The sequence below is a fragment of the Bidens hawaiensis genome, unplaced genomic scaffold (genome assembly GCF_021521415.1).
Source record: "Bidens hawaiensis isolate Kalapana, Puna unplaced genomic scaffold, B.hawaiensis_p1.1 tig00006781_1, whole genome shotgun sequence".
Classification (NCBI taxonomy): Eukaryota; Viridiplantae; Streptophyta; class Magnoliopsida; order Asterales; family Asteraceae; genus Bidens; species Bidens hawaiensis.
The window spans coordinates 98992-119423 of record NW_027491463.1 but is presented as its reverse complement, the minus strand read 5'-3'; the positions used below and the strand labels follow the sequence as shown (position 1 = coordinate 119423).

At 34.8% G+C, this 20432-nt stretch overlaps 1 protein-coding gene across 1 annotated transcript; it reads left to right on the top strand.

Annotated features, from left to right (window-relative positions):
* The first annotated feature begins 927 nt into the window (after nt 1–927).
* LOC143633557 (uncharacterized) lies at nt 928–1551 on the top strand. The gene has a single exon (XM_077101835.1). The coding sequence runs from the start codon at nt 928–930 to the stop codon at nt 1549–1551; it is 624 nt and encodes a 207-aa protein (XP_076957950.1).
* The last annotated feature ends 18881 nt before the right edge of the window (nt 1552–20432 follow it).

Below are 20432 nucleotides of genomic sequence, written 5' to 3'. Positions count from 1 at the left end.
TAAAAACCAAGTAAGGCTGTAAATCTGATGATCATTGTACGAACAAGTTTATCTATTTAAGTTGCAAGTTTATCAAATTCATTGTGTTTATTCTTAAATTCCTATTCTGAAAATTCAACAGTGGTATCAGAGCAAGGTTAATCGATCAAAGAGAAGAAGAAAATCGAATTCAATTTCTTAAAATCGTGACTCACGTTTGTTGTGATTTTTTCTGAACTGTTTCAGAAAAGTTTAACGATTGAAGGCAATTATCGTTGTTATTAGATCAATCAATCAATTGCGTTTGTCCATTGGAAAAATCTATTTAATCAGATTTTGTTATCTAGTCTGTTGAAGTTGCAAATCAAATTGATAAGAGGCAACAATTGGTGTTGTTATTAGTTCCGATAAGAATTGGAAACAAAAAGAAAACAATCAGATTTTGTTGATTTGATTCACGGTGTAACACAAATTGGTTTTGTGTTTACATATATTTTTTGCAAAACAATTACTTTGGTTTTGAGTGGATAGGCAAACATAACACCATTGTGTTGTGGTGATATTGTTCACGATCAAAAGGAACACAGAGTGTTTTTTTTTTTTGTTTGTTTTGTTCTTTAAGTGTTGACCTTCAAAACAGGGGCAATTACCCTTGGGTGTTATTGAACAATCTAGAAGGACAGAAAAAGACAATTGATTAACCCTATTTTCTGATTTAAATATTCGATCAAGAAAGCATTGTGTTTCTTGGGTTTGTGAAATAAATCAGAAAGGAGTAACAGGGTCATTTGGAATTTGTGGAGAAATTCATTTTTCTGTGTAAGTGCAAATCCTTCTTGGTAAAAACATAAATCCTTCATGGTAAAAAATTCTTTGTGGTACGTAAATCCTTCGTGGTACGTAAATCCTTTGTGGTACATAAAAGCCTTTGTGTAAAACATAGTAAGTATGGCAGGCGATAAAAAGAAAGAAAGTGTTTCAACATCAACTCGTGAACAAAGAAATATTTCACTTCAGTGTCCCAAACTAAATGAAAAAAATTACACGACTTGGGCTTTGTTGATGGAAACAATGTTGAAAGCGTATGACCTTTGGGAAATAATTGATGCAAAGGTTGATACGGAAATTGTGGATGAAAAGAAGATGAATACCACAAAAGCCATGATCTTCCAAACATTACCGGAAAATGTTTTAATGCAAGTCGCACAATACTCGATTGCAAAGGAAGTTTGGGACTCGATCAAAGTCAAATATCTTGGAGCCGATCTAGTTCAGAAGGCATGTTTACAAACGTTGAGAAGTGAACTAGAGGCTTTGAAGATGAAGTCAAATGAAACCGTAAGTGACTTTACGGGAAAGTTAAGCAGTTTGCAAACCAAGTTTAAAACTCTTGGTGGTACTTTGAAAGATAAGGCACTCGTGAGGAAATTGCTTATCTCGGTTCCAAAGAAATTTCTATCAATTATGGCATCTATCGAACAATATCAAGAGATAGACATGATGCCATTTGTAGAAGCGGTAGGAAGAGTAAAGGCCTTTGAAGAACGTCTCAAAAGTCAAGACGAACAATAGATCATGATCAAGGAAAACTCTTAATGGCAAGTTCAAATAATTATGGAAGAGGGCATGGTAATCAAAATCGTGGTAGAGGACGAGGCTCTTTCAGAGGAGGAAGAGGACGTGGAAGAAGTACGAGTCAACGAAACAACAACAAAAGCGACAAAAGCGAGCTAAAATGCTATGAATGTGGTGAATACGGTCACTTCGCATACGAATGCGTAAGACGTAAAGACAAGGAGAAAGTAAATGACCAAGAAGCCCATCTCATATTGGAAGATGAAGAACCGATGTTGTTGTAAACGCAAGTCAAGAAAGTTGAAGACTCTCGTTGAACTATATTTAGTTTAAGTGGGAGTGTTGAAAATATAAACTAAATATTAGGGGTCTTTTAGTAATTTTAGAAAGTATAGTTTATGTCTAGTATGTATATTTGTAAAGTCTAGGGGTCTGGTATGTAATTAGTATGGTTATAAAAACCAAGTAGGGCTATAAATCTGATGATCATTGTACGAACAAGTTTATCTATTTAAGTTGCAAGTTTATCAAATTCATTGTGTTTATTCTTCAATTCCTATTCTGAAAAATCCAACAGTTTTAGTTTTAATTTGTTAAATATGGTATTTCATCTGGCATTCTATGTTGGTTAAAATAAAAGATATGACAACACTATTTTGGTAAATAGTCTATAAAAAGTAAAATATTAACAGTATCTTTTATAACCAATACTCTTTTGAAACGGTAGAACTTCACATCAAAACGTATTTCCAATTAAATTAAACATCATAACACATTTTTTAACAAGTGCATTTATGTAATATTGCGTAGTAATAAAGTATATCTTTGGCACTTAATATATGTGGCTATTTAAGAATTCTTATGACCGTAACAACTATCATCATTCTCTACACTACAACAATATCAAGAAATATCAAACATATAACTAATTAACAAGTGCATTTATGTAATATTGCGTAGTAATAAAGTATATCTTTGGCACTTAATATATGTGGCTATTTAAGAAGTCTTATGACCGTAACAACTATCATCATTCTCTACACTACAACAATATCAAGAAATATCAAACATATAACTAATGGCATACGTGTCGAAATGTTTTGTTATGTTGGCACTTTTTATGTTGGCATTTTTTGTCATGGAAATTGTTTTGTCTGATGGTGCGTAAGATTTCTTTACTTTTCCAGAAACACTTCAATGTTAAAATGTACTAATCGATTGTTTCTGCTTACAGCTATCTCTTCACCATGCCCAGCACGATGTGATTCACATACGGATTGCCCGCGTCTTTGCCGAAGTGTAGGTTTCTTTAGTGGTAATTGTAGAGGGAGATATCCATCACTATGCTGTTGCCATTATTAGTTTTTAAAATTAAATGCCGGTAATAATATTTCCCGCAACCACAAATTAACGGTTATGTTGTGTATACTGTTTCTCGAATGCTTTTGATGTTCAATAAAACGACCAAAGTCTTAAATAAATATCAAATTAGTGGGGTTTTTTTGTTCTTATGATCCAGTCGTTGGTCTTTCCATTGGACATTACATAATGTTGGTTATCATAATAGAGAAAAAAATGAGATGAAGGAAATATTTGAGAGAGTGTTAAGGGGTAAAGCTGCTTTGCGAGGAGGAAAAAGAAAGAAAAAGACATGAGAGTGAAATGTGATTTTAGTGGGGAAAGAGAGTGTGTGAGTGTGATAAGTGTGGTGGTGTGTTAGGAAAGAGATAAATTGTGCTATGTTGTCAACTTAAATAAACGGATGAGCTTGTATTTTGTGTCATCCGTCAAAGAACTATATTATAAGGTTGCTAGGCGACGTTAGGTAGGTCGACAAACGAGTTGCGAGTACCCGGCCTATGCCGGAAGTAGTGTGAGAGTACTCAGACATGGTAAATAATAACGAAATATTTTTTATGGGAATTTATATATAGGTCAGACGTCAAGTACAAGAAGTTTACTATTATTTATAACCACATACATGAATATTATAATTAACTAAACGGACACATGTTCAAAATCGACCAAATCGGAGTTACTCTGAGTAATCCCCGAAAAGTTCCAGTTGACCACCTAATAATACGAGTAATTTCCCACAAGATCCATGTGGCTCTGACTTGCCTCCAAAATCCGAGTCCGAGTACTATAGGAGAAAAGCGTTCCGTGTACCGAGTACTCGCCGACTATTCGTCCAACTTTCACTACACTGAGTATAATGTCATGTAACTTTAGCTAAATTTTATAGAATTTTTTAGCCCTATCTTCTATAACCATACAAGTTGTTAATTATTGTGTTTTTAGTCAATAGTGTTTTAATATTGTAGTATCTCCTGGGTAGTAAGTAATAACACACTAACAAAAAGGTCATTGGTGTGTGGGGGGTTGGGTAGGCGTCAAGAAATATGACATGAACACCATGAAAGCTCTTTTTTCAATATAAACTCTAAATTGATGTTTACAATATTTTAGTGTCAATTTTTTATTTCGTGTGTTAAACCCGGTTCTTGGTTCCATGAGTACATATTATATAAGGTTTTTTTTAGAAAATCATGTACGTCACAGTGGCCCAATAGTGCCGAGTATCAACACAGCTAGACCATCTCTTTATTGAGTTGCACTATCCTCTTCACCATATTTTTATTAAATTAAAATCTTGAACAAACATTTGAAACTCGATTTCACTACTTGCTTTCAAGACAAGTACTTTTTACGACATATATTAGTTAAATGTAAACAATTAAAATGATCACTTTTTATATGTTAAACTTGGTTGCCACAAAATCTCTAAGACGACGATGTGTTTATTCAAATTGGATTCAATGTTTATATGTTATTTTAAATAATAAAAAGAAGGTCCTGAAATCATGGATATTACATCAACTCACGTGTTTTAGACAGATTGCGAGTGCCATTGATTGGAACTTGGGACGGCTTTAAAGTCGATTTGAGATTGTACGATTGAAATTTTGTTCTTTTGTAGTACTTGTGTGTTATTAAACTACTTCATAAGTGTTATGATGTTGACCCCATTTTTTGCGTCGGCTTCTGTCACACCCCAACCTAAGGCAGAAATGTCGGGGCATGATCTGATTGCTCACAGCTCGAAGATACTATCATAAAAATATAAATGACAATATATAATTAATTATTTTATTCAAATAATACACACAATATCCAAATATAACAAAACAATTCAAATACACGAATATGAGGTCAAATAACGGTGATCTTGATTATATTCTAAGGTCTTGTCTATGTTTCCAAACTTCAATCTTCAATACAAGCAATCTGTATATGCGTAGAAAATGGAGTTTTTGTCAACAACACATGTTGAGTGAGTTTATCACCAGTTTTTGACACCACAAATAATTTTAATATAATAAATAAGAAAAATAAGCAAAACGTAATAAATGCGGTAATGAAATCAAACCATGAGCAAGTAAGTTGTCGATTAAACCTTTGCCAAGCGAATCGGGCGTTAGTAATCAAACATGAGCAAGTAATAATAAGACCGTTGCCAAACGAATCGGGTGTTGGTCAATGAGAACCCTCTACAAGGGGATATGTCAAACAATTGCATACAAAGACAAATAAGCACATAACAAGTATATTTGATCAATCACATACAATTACACGTTTGCTATTTTTGATATATATATTTATATATAGTATAATATACGCATATGTCCCCAAAATGTTGTGAAAACTGAGTAAAGTAGGGGAACGATAAAACTCACCTTAGATTATTGGCAAGCGATTAATAATTAAGATAAACGAACTAAAGATTAAGCGAGTCGTCCATTATGCATCGAACAAGATTAATGATCAGATCTCGGATGGTGTTTGTATTATGAGAAATCGAGGTCAAAGGCTCAACGAATGTCAAAGTCAACTGCAGCTAACGAATCTTCACTTTAAACAAGCAAAACGAGCAAGAAAACATCGGTTGAGGGTAGGTGACGACTGGGAATGCTTAGTTGCAGTAAACTTTTGGGTTTGGAGTTATGATGTGTTTATATAGGGGTTTAATCAACTTGTTGCACAAGAAACGGGTCGATTTTGGTAACCGAATCATACAATTAAGAACGAAATCGGGTCTTTAAATCATTGATATATTAACCAAATTACTGAGTATGAACCTAGACATCATTACACACTAAATACAATAACTTGTGGCTCAAATTTCGTGATTTAGGGTTGATTTAGGAAAGATTTAGCATTAAACGAAGATCTTAAACGAATCTGGCTGATCTGGCCGCATCTTCGAGCCGCACTAAGATGCAAGGCATGCATCTTCGTGCCGCGTGAAGATGCAACTTCACAATACTTTCAACTTTTGACAGCTTTAGTCCCTGTAGTTTCAAAAACGCATTTTTAAGTCGTTTTAAGTGATTTTAAGAGTTTTTAAGGGCTATTTGGCAAAACTGAAAGTTAAGGAATTATAAACTAAGATAAAAATAATTATTTCAATAACAAATACAAAATTTTATTAATAAGACATATCCGAATACTTTCCCAAATCAAGTTAAGCGTAAAAGAATACGGTTTGAAAAATCCGAGATGTTACAGCTTCGATATTTTCGTTGAAGATGCCTTTTCGTCTTCGTGGTTTAGTCATTATTGGAACTTTTAGTTAGTTCGGAAGACGGTTTGTATGTTATTGTAATGGAACGGGCCAAAGGATTAATTGGGTTTGATATTTAGGTTGGAATGCCCACCAAGCCCAAATGGTGTCCTCAAATATAGGAGTGAATTCTTTGGTGGAATTCCCTAACAATTGATAATATCATTTTGGTTCTTTTGGTTTCTACTTTAAGAAATCGACCGTACAATTGAAGAAATCCGGCGTTCGATTTGGTGACTTCCTGTATCCAACATCCTTTCTTCTACTCCGTTCTTGGTTATATCACGGCTTGATTCGTTCGTCATTTTCATCGGCTTCCGCTCTCGAGCACGCTAGATCCGAAACATGTTAGATCCGTACACTAAAAGTGACCTACAACGAATGTGTGATTATTATGAGAAGTAGAACTCATTTTGCGAGGCTAACTTTTTATATATGTACATCAGGTTAGCATGTGTTAAATGATTGAAGACAAGGGTAGATATGAGGCAGGACTACCTAGCTAAAGACCGTTTATGATATAATTCTGACATCATTTCCTATTTGTATACAAATTATTTACCATGGGTATAGATGATAATAATTTGAAAGTGAACATCGGGCATAAAAAGTACAATTTTAATTAGGACATACGTTTGAAAGTCTACACTAAAGACACGAAACTACACTTTTGTTCTTAAAAACCTTGTTAACTATTTTTTATCTAATCACAAGTCTGCCATTATTAGCATGCACCATTGTTGACACTTAATCAATGATCTCATCTTATTCTTGCACTTCTCGTTATAATCCCATGCTTTTATTATCGTACCCACATGTGTGTGTGCACGCGCACGTGCACGAGCTTGCATGTAGTTATAGTTTTAATTTGTTAAATATGGTATTTCATCTGGGATTCTATGTTGGTTAAAGTAAAAGATATGACAACATTATTTTGGTAAATAGTTTATAAAAAGCAAAATATTAACAGTATCTTTTATAACCACTACTTTTTTGAAACAGTAAAACTTCACATCAAAACGTATTTCCAACTAAATTAAGCATCATAACATGTTTTTTAACAAGTGCATTTATGTAATATTGAGTAGTAATAAAGTATATCTTTGGCACTTAATATATGTGGCTATTTAAGAAGTCTTATGACCGTAACAACTATCATCATTCTCCACACTACAACAATATCAAGAAATATCAAACATATAACTAATGGCATACGTGTCGAAATGTTTTGTTATGTTGGCACTTTTTATGTTGGCATTTTTTGTCATGGAAATTGTTTTGTCTGATGGTGCGTAAGATTTCTTTACTTTTCCAGAAACACTTCAATGTTAAAATGTACTAATCGATTGTTTCTGCTTACAGCTATCTCTTCACCATGCCCAGCACGATGTGATTCACATACGGATTGCCCGCGTCTTTGCCGAAGTGTAGGTTTCTTTAGTGGTAATTGTAGAGGGGGATATCCATCACTATGCTGTTGCCATTATTAGTTTTTAAAATTAAATGCCGGTAATAATATTTCCCGCAACCACAAATTAACGGTTATGTTGTGTATACTGTTTCTCGAATGCTTTTGATGTTCAATAAAACGACCAAAGTCTTAAATAAATATCAAATTGGTGGGTTTTTTTTGTTCTTATGATCCAGTCGTTGGTCTTTCCATTGGACATACCATAATGTTGGTTATCATAATAGAGAAAAAAATGAGATGAAGGAAATATTTGAGAGAGTGTTAAGGGGTAAAGCTGCTTTGCGAGGAGGAAAAAGAAAGAAAAAGACATGAGAGTGAAATGTGATTTTAGTGGGGAAAGAGAGTGTGTGAGTGTGATAAGTGTGGTGGTGTGTTAGGAAAGAGATAAATTGTGCTATGTTGTCAACTTAAATAAACGGATGAGCTTGTATTTTGTGTCATCCGTCAAAGAACTATATTATAAGGTTGCTAGGCGACGTTAGGTAGGTCGACAAACGAGTTGCGAGTACCCGGCCTATGCCGGAAGTAGTGTGAGAGTACTCAGACATGGTAAATAATAACGAAATATTTTTTATGGGAATTTATATATAGGTCAGACGTCAAGTACAAGAAGTTTACTATTATTTATAACCACATACATGAATATTATAATTAACTAAACGGACACATGTTCAAAATCGACCAAATCGGAGTTACTCTGAGTAATCCCCGAAAAGTTCCAGTTGACCACCTAATAATACGAGTAATTTCCCACAAGATCCATGTGGCTCTGACTTGCCTCCAAAATCCGAGTCCGAGTACTATAGGAGAAAAGCGTTCCGTGTACCGAGTACTCGCCGACTATTCGTCCAACTTTCACTACACTGAGTATAATGTCATGTAACTTTAGCTAAATTTTATAGAATTTTTTAGCCCTATCTTCTATAACCATACAAGTTGTTAATTATTGTGTTTTTAGTCAATAGTGTTTTAATATTGTAGTATCTCCTGGGTAGTAAGTAATAACACACTAACAAAAAGGTCATTGGTGTGTGGGGGGTTGGGTAGGCGTCAAGAAATATGACATGAACACCATGAAAGCTCTTTTTTCAATATAAACTCTAAATTGATGTTTACAATATTTTAGTGTCAATTTTTTATTTCGTGTGTTAAACCCGGTTCTTGGTTCCATGAGTACATATTATATAAGGTTTTTTTTAGAAAATCATGTACGTCACAGTGGCCCAATAGTGCCGAGTATCAACACAGCTAGACCATCTCTTTATTGAGTTGCACTATCCTCTTCACCATATTTTTATTAAATTAAAATCTTGAACAAACATTTGAAACTCGATTTCACTACTTGCTTTCAAGACAAGTACTTTTTACGACATATATTAGTTAAATGTAAACAATTAAAATGATCACTTTTTATATGTTAAACTTGGTTGCCACAAAATCTCTAAGACGACGATGTGTTTATTCAAATTGGATTCAATGTTTATATGTTATTTTAAATAATAAAAAGAAGGTCCTGAAATCATGGATATTACATCAACTCACGTGTTTTAGACAGATTGCGAGTGCCATTGATTGGAACTTGGGACGGCTTTAAAGTCGATTTGAGATTGTACGATTGAAATTTTGTTCTTTTGTAGTACTTGTGTGTTATTAAACTACTTCATAAGTGTTATGATGTTGACCCCATTTTTTGCGTCGGCTTCTGTCACACCCCAACCTAAGGCAGAAATGTCGGGGCATGATCTGATTGCTCACAGCTCGAAAATACTATCATAAAAATATAAATGACAATATATAATTAATTATTTTATTCAAATAATACACACAATATCCAAATATAACAAAACAATTCAAATACACGAATATGAGGTCAAATAACGGTGATCTTGATTATATTCTAAGGTCTTGTCTATGTTTCCAAACTTCAATCTTCAATACAAGCAATCTGTATATGCGTAGAAAATGGAGTTTTTGTCAACAACACATGTTGAGTGAGTTTATCACCAGTTTTTGACACCACAAATAATTTTAATATAATAAATAAGAAAAATAAGCAAAACGTAATAAATGCGGTAATGAAATCAAACCATGAGCAAGTAAGTTGTCGATTAAACCTTTGCCAAGCGAATCGGGCGTTAGTAATCAAACATGAGCAAGTAATAATAAGACCGTTGCCAAACGAATCGGGTGTTGGTCAATGAGAACCCTCTACAAGGGGATATGTCAAACAATTGCATACAAAGACAAATAAGCACATAACAAGTATATTTGATCAATCACATACAATTACACGTTTGCTATTTTTGATATATATATTTATATATAGTATAATATACGCATATGTCCCCAAAATGTTGTGAAAACTGAGTAAAGTAGGGGAACGATAAAACTCACCTTAGATTATTGGCAAGCGATTAATAATTAAGATAAACGAACTAAAGATTAAGCGAGTCGTCCATTATGCATCGAACAAGATTAATGATCAGATCTCGGATGGTGTTTGTATTATGAGAAATCGAGGTCAAAGGCTCAACGAATGTCAAAGTCAACTGCAGCTAACGAATCTTCACTTTAAACAAGCAAAACGAGCAAGAAAACATCGGTTGAGGGTAGGTGACGACTGGGAATGCTTAGTTGCAGTAAACTTTTGGGTTTGGAGTTATGATGTGTTTATATAGGGGTTTAATCAACTTGTTGCACAAGAAACGGGTCGATTTTGGTAACCGAATCATACAATTAAGAACGAAATCGGGTCTTTAAATCATTGATATATTAACCAAATTACTGAGTATGAACCTAGACATCATTACACACTAAATACAATAACTTGTGGCTCAAATTTCGTGATTTAGGGTTGATTTAGGAAAGATTTAGCATTAAACGAAGATCTTAAACGAATCTGGCTGATCTGGCCGCATCTTCGAGCCGCACTAAGATGCAAGGCATGCATCTTCGTGCCGCGTGAAGATGCAACTTCACAATACTTTCAACTTTTGACAGCTTTAGTCCCTGTAGTTTCAAAAACGCATTTTTAAGTCGTTTTAAGTGATTTTAAGAGTTTTTAAGGGCTATTTGGCAAAACTGAAAGTTAAGGAATTATAAACTAAGATAAAAATAATTATTTCAATAACAAATACAAAATTTTATTAATAAGACATATCCGAATACTTTCCCAAATCAAGTTAAGCGTAAAAGAATACGGTTTGAAAAATCCGAGATGTTACAGCTTCGATATTTTCGTTGAAGATGCCTTTTCGTCTTCGTGGTTTAGTCATTATTGGAACTTTTAGTTAGTTCGGAAGACGGTTTGTATGTTATTGTAATGGAACGGGCCAAAGGATTAATTGGGTTTGATATTTAGGTTGGAATGCCCACCAAGCCCAAATGGTGTCCTCAAATATAGGAGTGAATTCTTTGGTGGAATTCCCTAACAATTGATAATATCATTTTGGTTCTTTTGGTTTCTACTTTAAGAAATCGACCGTACAATTGAAGAAATCCGGCGTTCGATTTGGTGACTTCCTGTATCCAACATCCTTTCTTCTACTCCGTTCTTGGTTATATCACGGCTTGATTCGTTCGTCATTTTCATCGGCTTCCGCTCTCGAGCACGCTAGATCCGAAACATGTTAGATCCGTACACTAAAAGTGACCTACAACGAATGTGTGATTATTATGAGAAGTAGAACTCATTTTGCGAGGCTAACTTTTTATATATGTACATCAGGTTAGCATGTGTTAAATGATTGAAGACAAGGGTAGATATGAGGCAGGACTACCTAGCTAAAGACCGTTTATGATATAATTCTGACATCATTTCCTATTTGTATACAAATTATTTACCATGGGTATAGATGATAATAATTTGAAAGTGAACATCGGGCATAAAAAGTACAATTTTAATTAGGACATACGTTTGAAAGTCTACACTAAAGACACGAAACTACACTTTTGTTCTTAAAAACCTTGTTAACTATTTTTTATCTAATCACAAGTCTGCCATTATTAGCATGCACCATTGTTGACACTTAATCAATGATCTCATCTTATTCTTGCACTTCTCGTTATAATCCCATGCTTTTATTATCGTACCCACATGTGTGTGTGCGCGCGCACGTGCACGAGCTTGCATGTAGTTATAGTTTTAATTTGTTAAATATGGTATTTCATCTGGGATTCTATGTTGGTTAAAGTAAAAGATATGACAACATTATTTTGGTAAATAGTTTATAAAAAGCAAAATATTAACAGTATCTTTTATAACCACTATTTTTTTGAAACAGTAAAACTTCACATCAAAACGTATTTCCAACTAAATTAAGCATCATAACATGTTTTTTAACAAGTGCATTAATGTAATATGGCGTAGTAATAAAGTATATCTTTGGCACTTAATACATGTGGCTATTTAAGAAGTCTTATGACCGTAACAACTATCATCATTCTCTACACTACAACAATATCAAGAAATATCAAACATTATATAACTAATGGCATTCGTGTCGAAACGTTTTGTTAAGTGGGCACTTTTTATGTTGGCATTTTTTGTTATGGAAATTGTTCCGTCTGCTGGTGTGTAAGATTTCTTTACTTTTCCATAAACACTTCAATGTTAAAATGTACTAATCGACTGTTTATGCTTACAGCTATCTCTTCACCATGCCCAACACGATGTGATTCACATACGGATTGCCCGCGTCTTTGCCGACGTGTAGGTTTCTTTAGTGGTAATTGTAGAGGGGGATATCCATCACTATGCTGTTGCCATTATTAGTTTTTAAAATTAAATGCTGGTAATAATATTTCCCGCAACCACAAATTAACGGTTATGTTGTGTATACCGTTTCTCGAATGCTTTTGATGTTCAATAAAACGACCAAAGTCTTAAATAAATATCAAATTGGTGGGTTTTTTTTTGTTCTTATGATCCAGTTGTAGGTCTTTCCATTAGACATTCCATAATATTGGTTTTCATAATAGAGAAAAAAATGAGATGAAGGAAATATTTGAGAGGGTCGTGAAAAGAAGAGGCGGGTGTAAAGCTGCTTTGCGAGTAGAAAAGAGAAATAAAAAGACATGAGAGTAAAATGTGATTTTTGTGGGGAAAGAGAGTGTGTGAGTATGATATGTGTGGTGGTGTGTTAGGAAATAGATAAATCGTGCTATGTTGTCAACTTAAATAAACAGATAAGCTTGTATTTTATGTCATCCGTCAAAGAACTATAAGGTTGCTAGGCGATGTCAGGTCGGTCGACAAACGAGTTGTGAGTACCCGGCCTATGCCGGAAGTAGTGTGGGAGTATTCAGACATGGTAAATAGTAAATAAATATTTTTTATGGGAATTTATATATAGGTCAGACGTCAAGTACAAGAAATTTACTATTATTTATAACCACATACATGAATATTATAATTAACTAAACGGACACGTGTTCAAAATTGACCAAATCGGAGTTACTCTGAGTAATCCTTGAAAAGTTCCAGTTGACCACCTAATAGATACGAGTAATTTCCCACTAGATCCATATGGCTCTCAGTGGCTTCCAAAATCCGAGTCCGGGCACTATAGGAGAAAAGCATTTCGTCTAGCGAGTACTCGCCGACTATTCGTCCAACTTTCACTACACTGAGTATAATGTCATGTAACTTTAGCTAAATTTTATAGAATTTTTTAGCCCTATCTTCTATAACCATACAAGTTGGTAATTATTGTGTTTTTAGTCAATAGTGTTTTAATATTGTAGTATCTCCTGGGTAGTAAGTAATAACACACTAACAAAAAGGTCATTGGTGTGTGGGGGGTTGGGTAGACGTCAAGAAATATGACATGAACACCATGAAAGCTCTTTTTTCAATATAAACTCTAAATTGATGTTTACAATATTTTAGTGTCAATTTTTTATTTCGTGTGTTAAACCCGGTTCTTGGTTTCATGAGTACATATTATATAAGGGTTTTTTTTTAGAAAATCATGTACGTCACAGTGGCCCAATAGTGCCGAGTATCAACACAGCTAGACCATCTCTTTATTGAGTTGCACTATCCTCTTCACCATATTTTTATTAAATTAATCTTGAACAAACGTTTGAAACTCGATTTCACTACTTGCTTTCAAGACAAGTACTTTTTACGACGTAAATTAGTTAAATGTAAACAATTAAAATGATCATTTTCTATATGTTAAACTTGGTTGCCACAAAATCTCTAAGACGCCGATGTGTTTATTCAATTTGGGTTCAATGTTTATATGTTATTTTAAATAATGAAAATGAAATCAGGGTTCTTACATCAACTCACGTGTTTTTGACAGATTGCGAGTGCCATTGATTGGAACTTGGGACGGCTTTAAAGTCGATTTGAGATTGTACGGTTGAAATTTTTGTCCTCTTGTAGTACTTGTGTGTTATTAAACTACGTAAGTGTTATGATGTTGGCCCCATTTTTTGCGTCGGCGTCGATATTTTCGTTGAAGATACCTTTTTGTCTTCGTGGTTTAGTCATTATTGGAACTTTTAGTTAGTTCGGAAGATGGTTTGTATGTTATTGTAATGGAACAGGCCAAAGGATTAATTAGGTTTGATGCATAGGTTGGAATGCCCACCAAGCCCAAATGGTGTCCTCAAATATAGGAGTGAATTCTTTGGTGGAAAGAATTCACTAACAGTTGATAATATCATTTTGGTTCTTCTGGGTTCTACTTTAAGAAATCGACCATACAATTGAAGAAATCCTTCGTTCGATTTGGTGACTTCCTGTATCCAACATCCTCTCTTCTACTCCGTTCTTGGGTATATCACGGCTTGATTCGTTCGTAATTTTCATCGGCTTCCGCTCTCGAGCACGCTAGATCCGAAACATGTTAGATCCGTACACTAAAAGAGACCTACAACGAATGTGTGATTATTATGATAGAAAATCATGCACGTCACAGGGGTCCAATGGTGTCGAGTATCTACACATCTAGACCAGCTCGTTATTGAGTTACACTATCCTCTTCACCATATCTTTATTAAGTTAATCATGAACAAACGTATGAAAATCGATTTCAATACTTGCTTTCAACGCCGGTACTTTTAATGAAATATATTAGTTAAATGTAAATTATATATATGATCATTTTCTATATGTTAAACTCGATTGGCACAAAATCTCTAAGACGACGATGTATTTTTCCGAATTGGTTCAATGTTTATATGTTATTTTAATATTAAAAAGCATGCCTTCAAATCAGGGTTCTTACATCAACTCACATGTTTAAGACGGACTATGAGTGCCATGGATTGGAACTTGTAAGATTGGAACTTGGGACGGTTTTAAAGTAGATTTGAGATTGTACAGTTGAAAATTTTGTTCTCTTGTTGTACGTGTGTTATTAAACTACTTAATAAGTTTTATGATGTTGATACCATTTTTTGTGTCGGCTTTGATATTTTCGTTGAAGATATCTTTTCATCGTCTTAGTTTAGTCATTATTGGAATAATTAGTTAGTTCATAAAACGGTTTGTATGTTAGTGTAATGAAGGACCAAATGATTAATTGGGTTTGGTATTTTGGGTGGAAGGCCCACCAAGCCCAAATGTTGTCCTCAACTATATAAATGAATTCCTTGAGAAATTCCCTAACAATTGATAACATTATTTTGGTTTTTCTAGGTTCAATTTTAAGAAATCGACCGAACGATTGAAGAAATCTGACGTTCGATTTGTTAATTTCTTGTGTCCAACATCCTTTCCTCTACTCCTTTCTCGATTAAATCACGGTTTGATTCTTTCAACATTTCTGTTGATTTCCGCGCTCGAGAACGCTAGATCCGAAACATGTTAGATCCTTACACTACAAGGGACCTATAATGAGTGTGTGAATATTATGAAAAGTAGAACTCGCTTTGTGAGGCTAATTTTTAATATGTACATCAGGTTAGCATGTCTTAAATAAATGAAGGCAAGGGTGACACTAAAGCGAGACTACCTAGCTAAAGACTGTTTATGATATTTATGATATCTTTCTAACAACATTTCCTATTTGTATACAGATTACTCCATGGGTATAGATGATAATAATTTGGAAGTGAACATTGGGCATAAAAAAGCGCATTTTAATAAGGATATACGTTTGAAAGTCTACACTCGAAACACAAAACTACACTTTTGTTTTTAAAAGCCTTGTTAATTATTTTTATCTAATCACAAGTTTGTCATTATTAGTATACACCATTGATTACACATAATCAATAATCAATGATCTATTCTTATTCTTGCGTTTCTCGTTATAAATTCATTTTCATTATCGTTCCCACACGTGTGTGCACGCGCACGTGCAGACAGTTATAGTTTTAATTTGTCATATATGGTATTTCATTTGGGATCCTATGTTGGCTAAATTAAAATATATGGCAACACTATTTTGGTAAATTGTTTATAAAAAGAAAAATATTAATACGATCTTTTAACCAATACTCTTTTAAAAAATAGAATTTTAAATCAAGAAGTATTTCGTATTCTAAACATCATAACACGTTTTTTAACGAGTGCCCACCTTTGTCCTAGTCCGAGTACTATAGGATAAAGGCGCCTTAGAAGAGTGTTGAGTAGCAAGTGCTCGCGGACTGCACGGCCACTTTTACTAGGTTGAGTATAGCCGTTATATAACTTTAACCCAATTCTATAGAACTTTTGGCCCAAACTTCTACAACCTTACAAATAGAGTATTGTATTTTTCAACTCAACAATGCTTCTACATGGTAGTGTCTCACAGGTACTAAGTAATAACACGATAACAAAAAGGTCATTGGTGTGTGTGGTGTTGGGGTTGGGTAGGCATTAAAAAAATATAATATGAGCATCATAGAAGCTGTTTTTTCATTAATAATTCCAAATTGAAGGTATATTTGAGGGTCGGTGCTTATTTCATCATTTTCATGTGATAAGCTCAGTTCTTGGTTTCATTAGTATAGATTATATTTTTTTGCACAAACATGGCTAGAGAAAGAACAAAGAAAGAAAATCACGTACGGCATAGTGACCCAATGGCCACGTGTATCAACACAACTAGACCATCTCTTAATCGAGTTACACTATCCTCTTCACCATCTCTTTGTTAAGTTAATCATAAACAAACATGTAAAAATAGATTTAACTGCCTTCTTTCAACGCAGGTACTTTTTACGGGACCTACTGGTTAAATGGAAATGATTATCATGATCATTTTATATTTGTTAAATTGGATTGTCACAAAAGCTCGAAGACGTTGATGTGCTTATCTTAATCGAGTTCAATGCTTATATGTTATTTCAAATAATAAAATCTAAGTGCTGAAATCAGGGTTCTCACATCACGCGAATTTAAGACGAATTGCGAGTGTCATCTATTGGAATTGGAAGGAAGATTGGAACTTGGAATGGTGATGAAGTTGATTTAAGATGGTACGGTTGAATTTTTTTTTCACTCTTGTACTGCATATGTTTTATTACTGGGAAAATTCTCAAAATAGCCCATTTCTAGATAGGAAAAAATCAAAATAGCCCAAATATTTTGAGGATCTCAAAATAACCCAAATAATTTGAACTGGGTGACACCTAGAGGGAAGATCTTTAATATAAGAGAGCATGCCAAATTTTTGAAAAAGTTGAAGAAGCAGGCCAAATATGGGAAGAATGTTGCTGGACACGGCCAAATTTTTGAAATTGTTGAAGAAGCAGACCATATTTTTGACTTCACTTTTCTTCTCAAAAAGCAGTCTTTCAAGACGGTTTTTTTTATTTTTCCTACCTTATCCGTACAATTTTCAAAATCTTGAAAAATGTTCCTTTTTAATTTCGTCGTGAGAGACGCATTTGAGAGGAATTTATTCCAAGTAGACGAGATTTTTATTTTCTTCTTATACGTTGGAATTTCGTCCGTATCGACAAGATTTATTTAAATTCCATCCACGTTAAGTAAAATCCGTCCACACTGACAGGATTTATTTAAATTCCGTCCACACCGACAAGATTTAAGTAAAATCCGTCTACTCCGACAATATTTTGATTAACTAAGTTTCTTTCCCTATATCTTCTTCTTCTTCTTCATGTGACACACACACACATATATATAGGCTAAGTATAAAATGAAAACCCACTTGAGTTGTGAAAACTCTAGAAAATCATTCTCAACTACATATTTTTAATTAATGTTTAAATCTTATGGTCCACAATTAAAGTGAATAAAAAATGTAAATATAAATAGCAAAACATTAGTAAAAAAATGTTAAAAAATAGCAAAACATTTTTTTTTTATGTTTCAATGTTTTGTATTAAATTTTACAACATATATTACATAAAAAAAACGATGTTACATAGGGTTTTCGCGGGTTTTCACAACTCAAGTGGGTTTTCATTTTAACCTTACCCTATATATATATATGTGTGTGTGTGTGTGTGTGTATTTATATAACAATTAAGTCAGCTTAAAACTTAAATCGAGCATGTATAGGCTTACTAAAACGATAATTTACTTGAATCGAGCATCTTCTTCTTCCATTCTTCATGTATCATGTATCTATAATATATATAAACGAAAACCCAAAAATCCTATGTGTCGTGATGTGGTCGATCCCCCCTTCTATAGAAGCCACCAGATTTCTTGATTTTTAAATGTAGGCCTCTCATTGATTTAACCCAAATTCATGGGTATAGGTCTTACCAAAACCAGATAGCTCTTAAACGGGTTATAACATCTCATTAAATTAAAAATTAATCTTACCAATTATTTGATATGAAAATCCTATAAAATAAGGATATACTAAAATGTAATATCTAATTTAAGAAGAAAAGGATATTATTTATAATTGATAAACAATTTTATAGTAAAAAAATAAGCGGGTCATGGGTCACCAAATCCAGATAGCTTTTAAACGGGTTATAACATATCATTTATTTATGAAACCTTTCATCATCAATCCCTAAGATATTATAACCCGTTTAATTTGATTTTCATATCAAATAATTGGTAGGATTTTCATACCACCGAGTTCAATCGAATGTCTAGGTTGGTGCCCGATATGGTCAACACTGAGGCTAAGAGAATCAAGTGTTACGTGAGGGGATTACCACAGAGAATCCGCATGTTAGTCAGGACAAGTAAACCTGCTACTTTCGATTCTGCTGTCGAACTCGCAGAAATGGTCTATGCAGACTTGGCTGCGGATGATGTGGTGGTGGGAGACGAGAAGAAAGAGAAGAAATGGGTCGCTCCTGCTAAACGACCCGGTACACAGATGTGGAACCCTAAGAACAAGCAGCCGAGAGTTTGGGAGAACAGGTCGTGCAAGACTTGTGGCAAGGCACACAGTGGTGAGTGTAGGTGGGGAAAGGGTTCGGATACATGTCATAAGTGTGGAAAGATGCATGCTGGAGAGTGTAGAGTTGGGTCGAAGGTTTGCTACAAGTGTGGGAAGGCAGGTCATTATGCTCATGAGTGCAGTTCTAAGCCTGCATGCTACAAGTGTGGTAAGACAGGTCACTTTGCTAGGGAGTGTACCGAGGGTGAAGCTGGAGGTAGTGGAAGGAAGGATGCCGATCAAGCTAGGCCAAGAACTAGAGCCTACACGCTGACCCAAGAACAAGCCAAGCAGATTCCGGACGTCGTCACAGGTACATTTCTAGTGAACGGTGTTTCCGCTTCTGTATTATTTGATTCGGGCGCAAACAAAAGTTTCGTAGCCACACCATTTAGTAAACTAGCTAAAATGAAATGTTGCCGAGTGTCTGAGACTCTTATAGTAGAAACCGCTAGTGACACTTCGGTTAAAATAATGAAAATGGTTAAGGACTGTAGGATAGAATTGAAGGGACATGAGTTCCCTGTTACCTTGTATGTTATGACCTTAGGAGGGTTCGATGTGGTTTTGGGGATGGATTGGTTGTCTGAGTTTGAGGCTCAGAGAGTATGTAAGAGTAGGATAATAAGGTTAAAGTCCTTGGATGGTAGTGCGGTGACGGTTTATGGTGATAAGGAAAGTTCTGGGCTTAATGTCATTTCGATGATAAAAGCCGAGGGTTTGCTAAGGCGAGGGTGTTGTGCCTACCTGGCGTATGTCGTCAACGCTACGGCCGAGACGAAAGAAATGAAAGATGTTCCTATTGTGCGCGACTACCCAGAAGTATTCCCTGAGGATCTTCCGGGGTTGCCACCAGAGCGAGAGATAGAATTTCAGATAGATTTAATACCAGGAGCCCAACCTGTCGCAAAAGCGCCTTACCGTCTAGCACCGTCCGAGATGAAAGAATTGATGTCCCAACTGCAAGAACTCCTCGACAAAGGTTTCATAAGACCAAGTGTTTCCCCGTGGGGCGCACCAGTATTGTTCGTGAAAAAAAAGGATGGAAGTATGAGAATGTGCATAGACTATCGTGAGTTGAATAAGCTTACGGTAAAGAATAGATATCCTTTGCCAAGGATTGATGATCTGTTTGACCAACTGCAAGGTTCAAGTTGGTTCTCACGAATAGATCTCAGATCAGGCTACCATCAGCTGAAGGTGAAGGAGGCAGACATCCTTAATACAGCGTTCCGAACGCGGTATGGACACTACGAGTTCCTCGTAATGTCATTCGGTCTAACAAATGCTCCTGCAGCATTTATGGGCATGATGAATAGGGTGTGTCGGCCGATGTTGGATAAGTCGGTTATCGTCTTCATTGACGATATATTGATTTATTCAAAGAACGAGTCTGACCATGCTGAGCATCTGAGAGAGGTATTGGAGACTCTGAAGAAAGAGAAGTTGTATGCCAAGTTTTCGA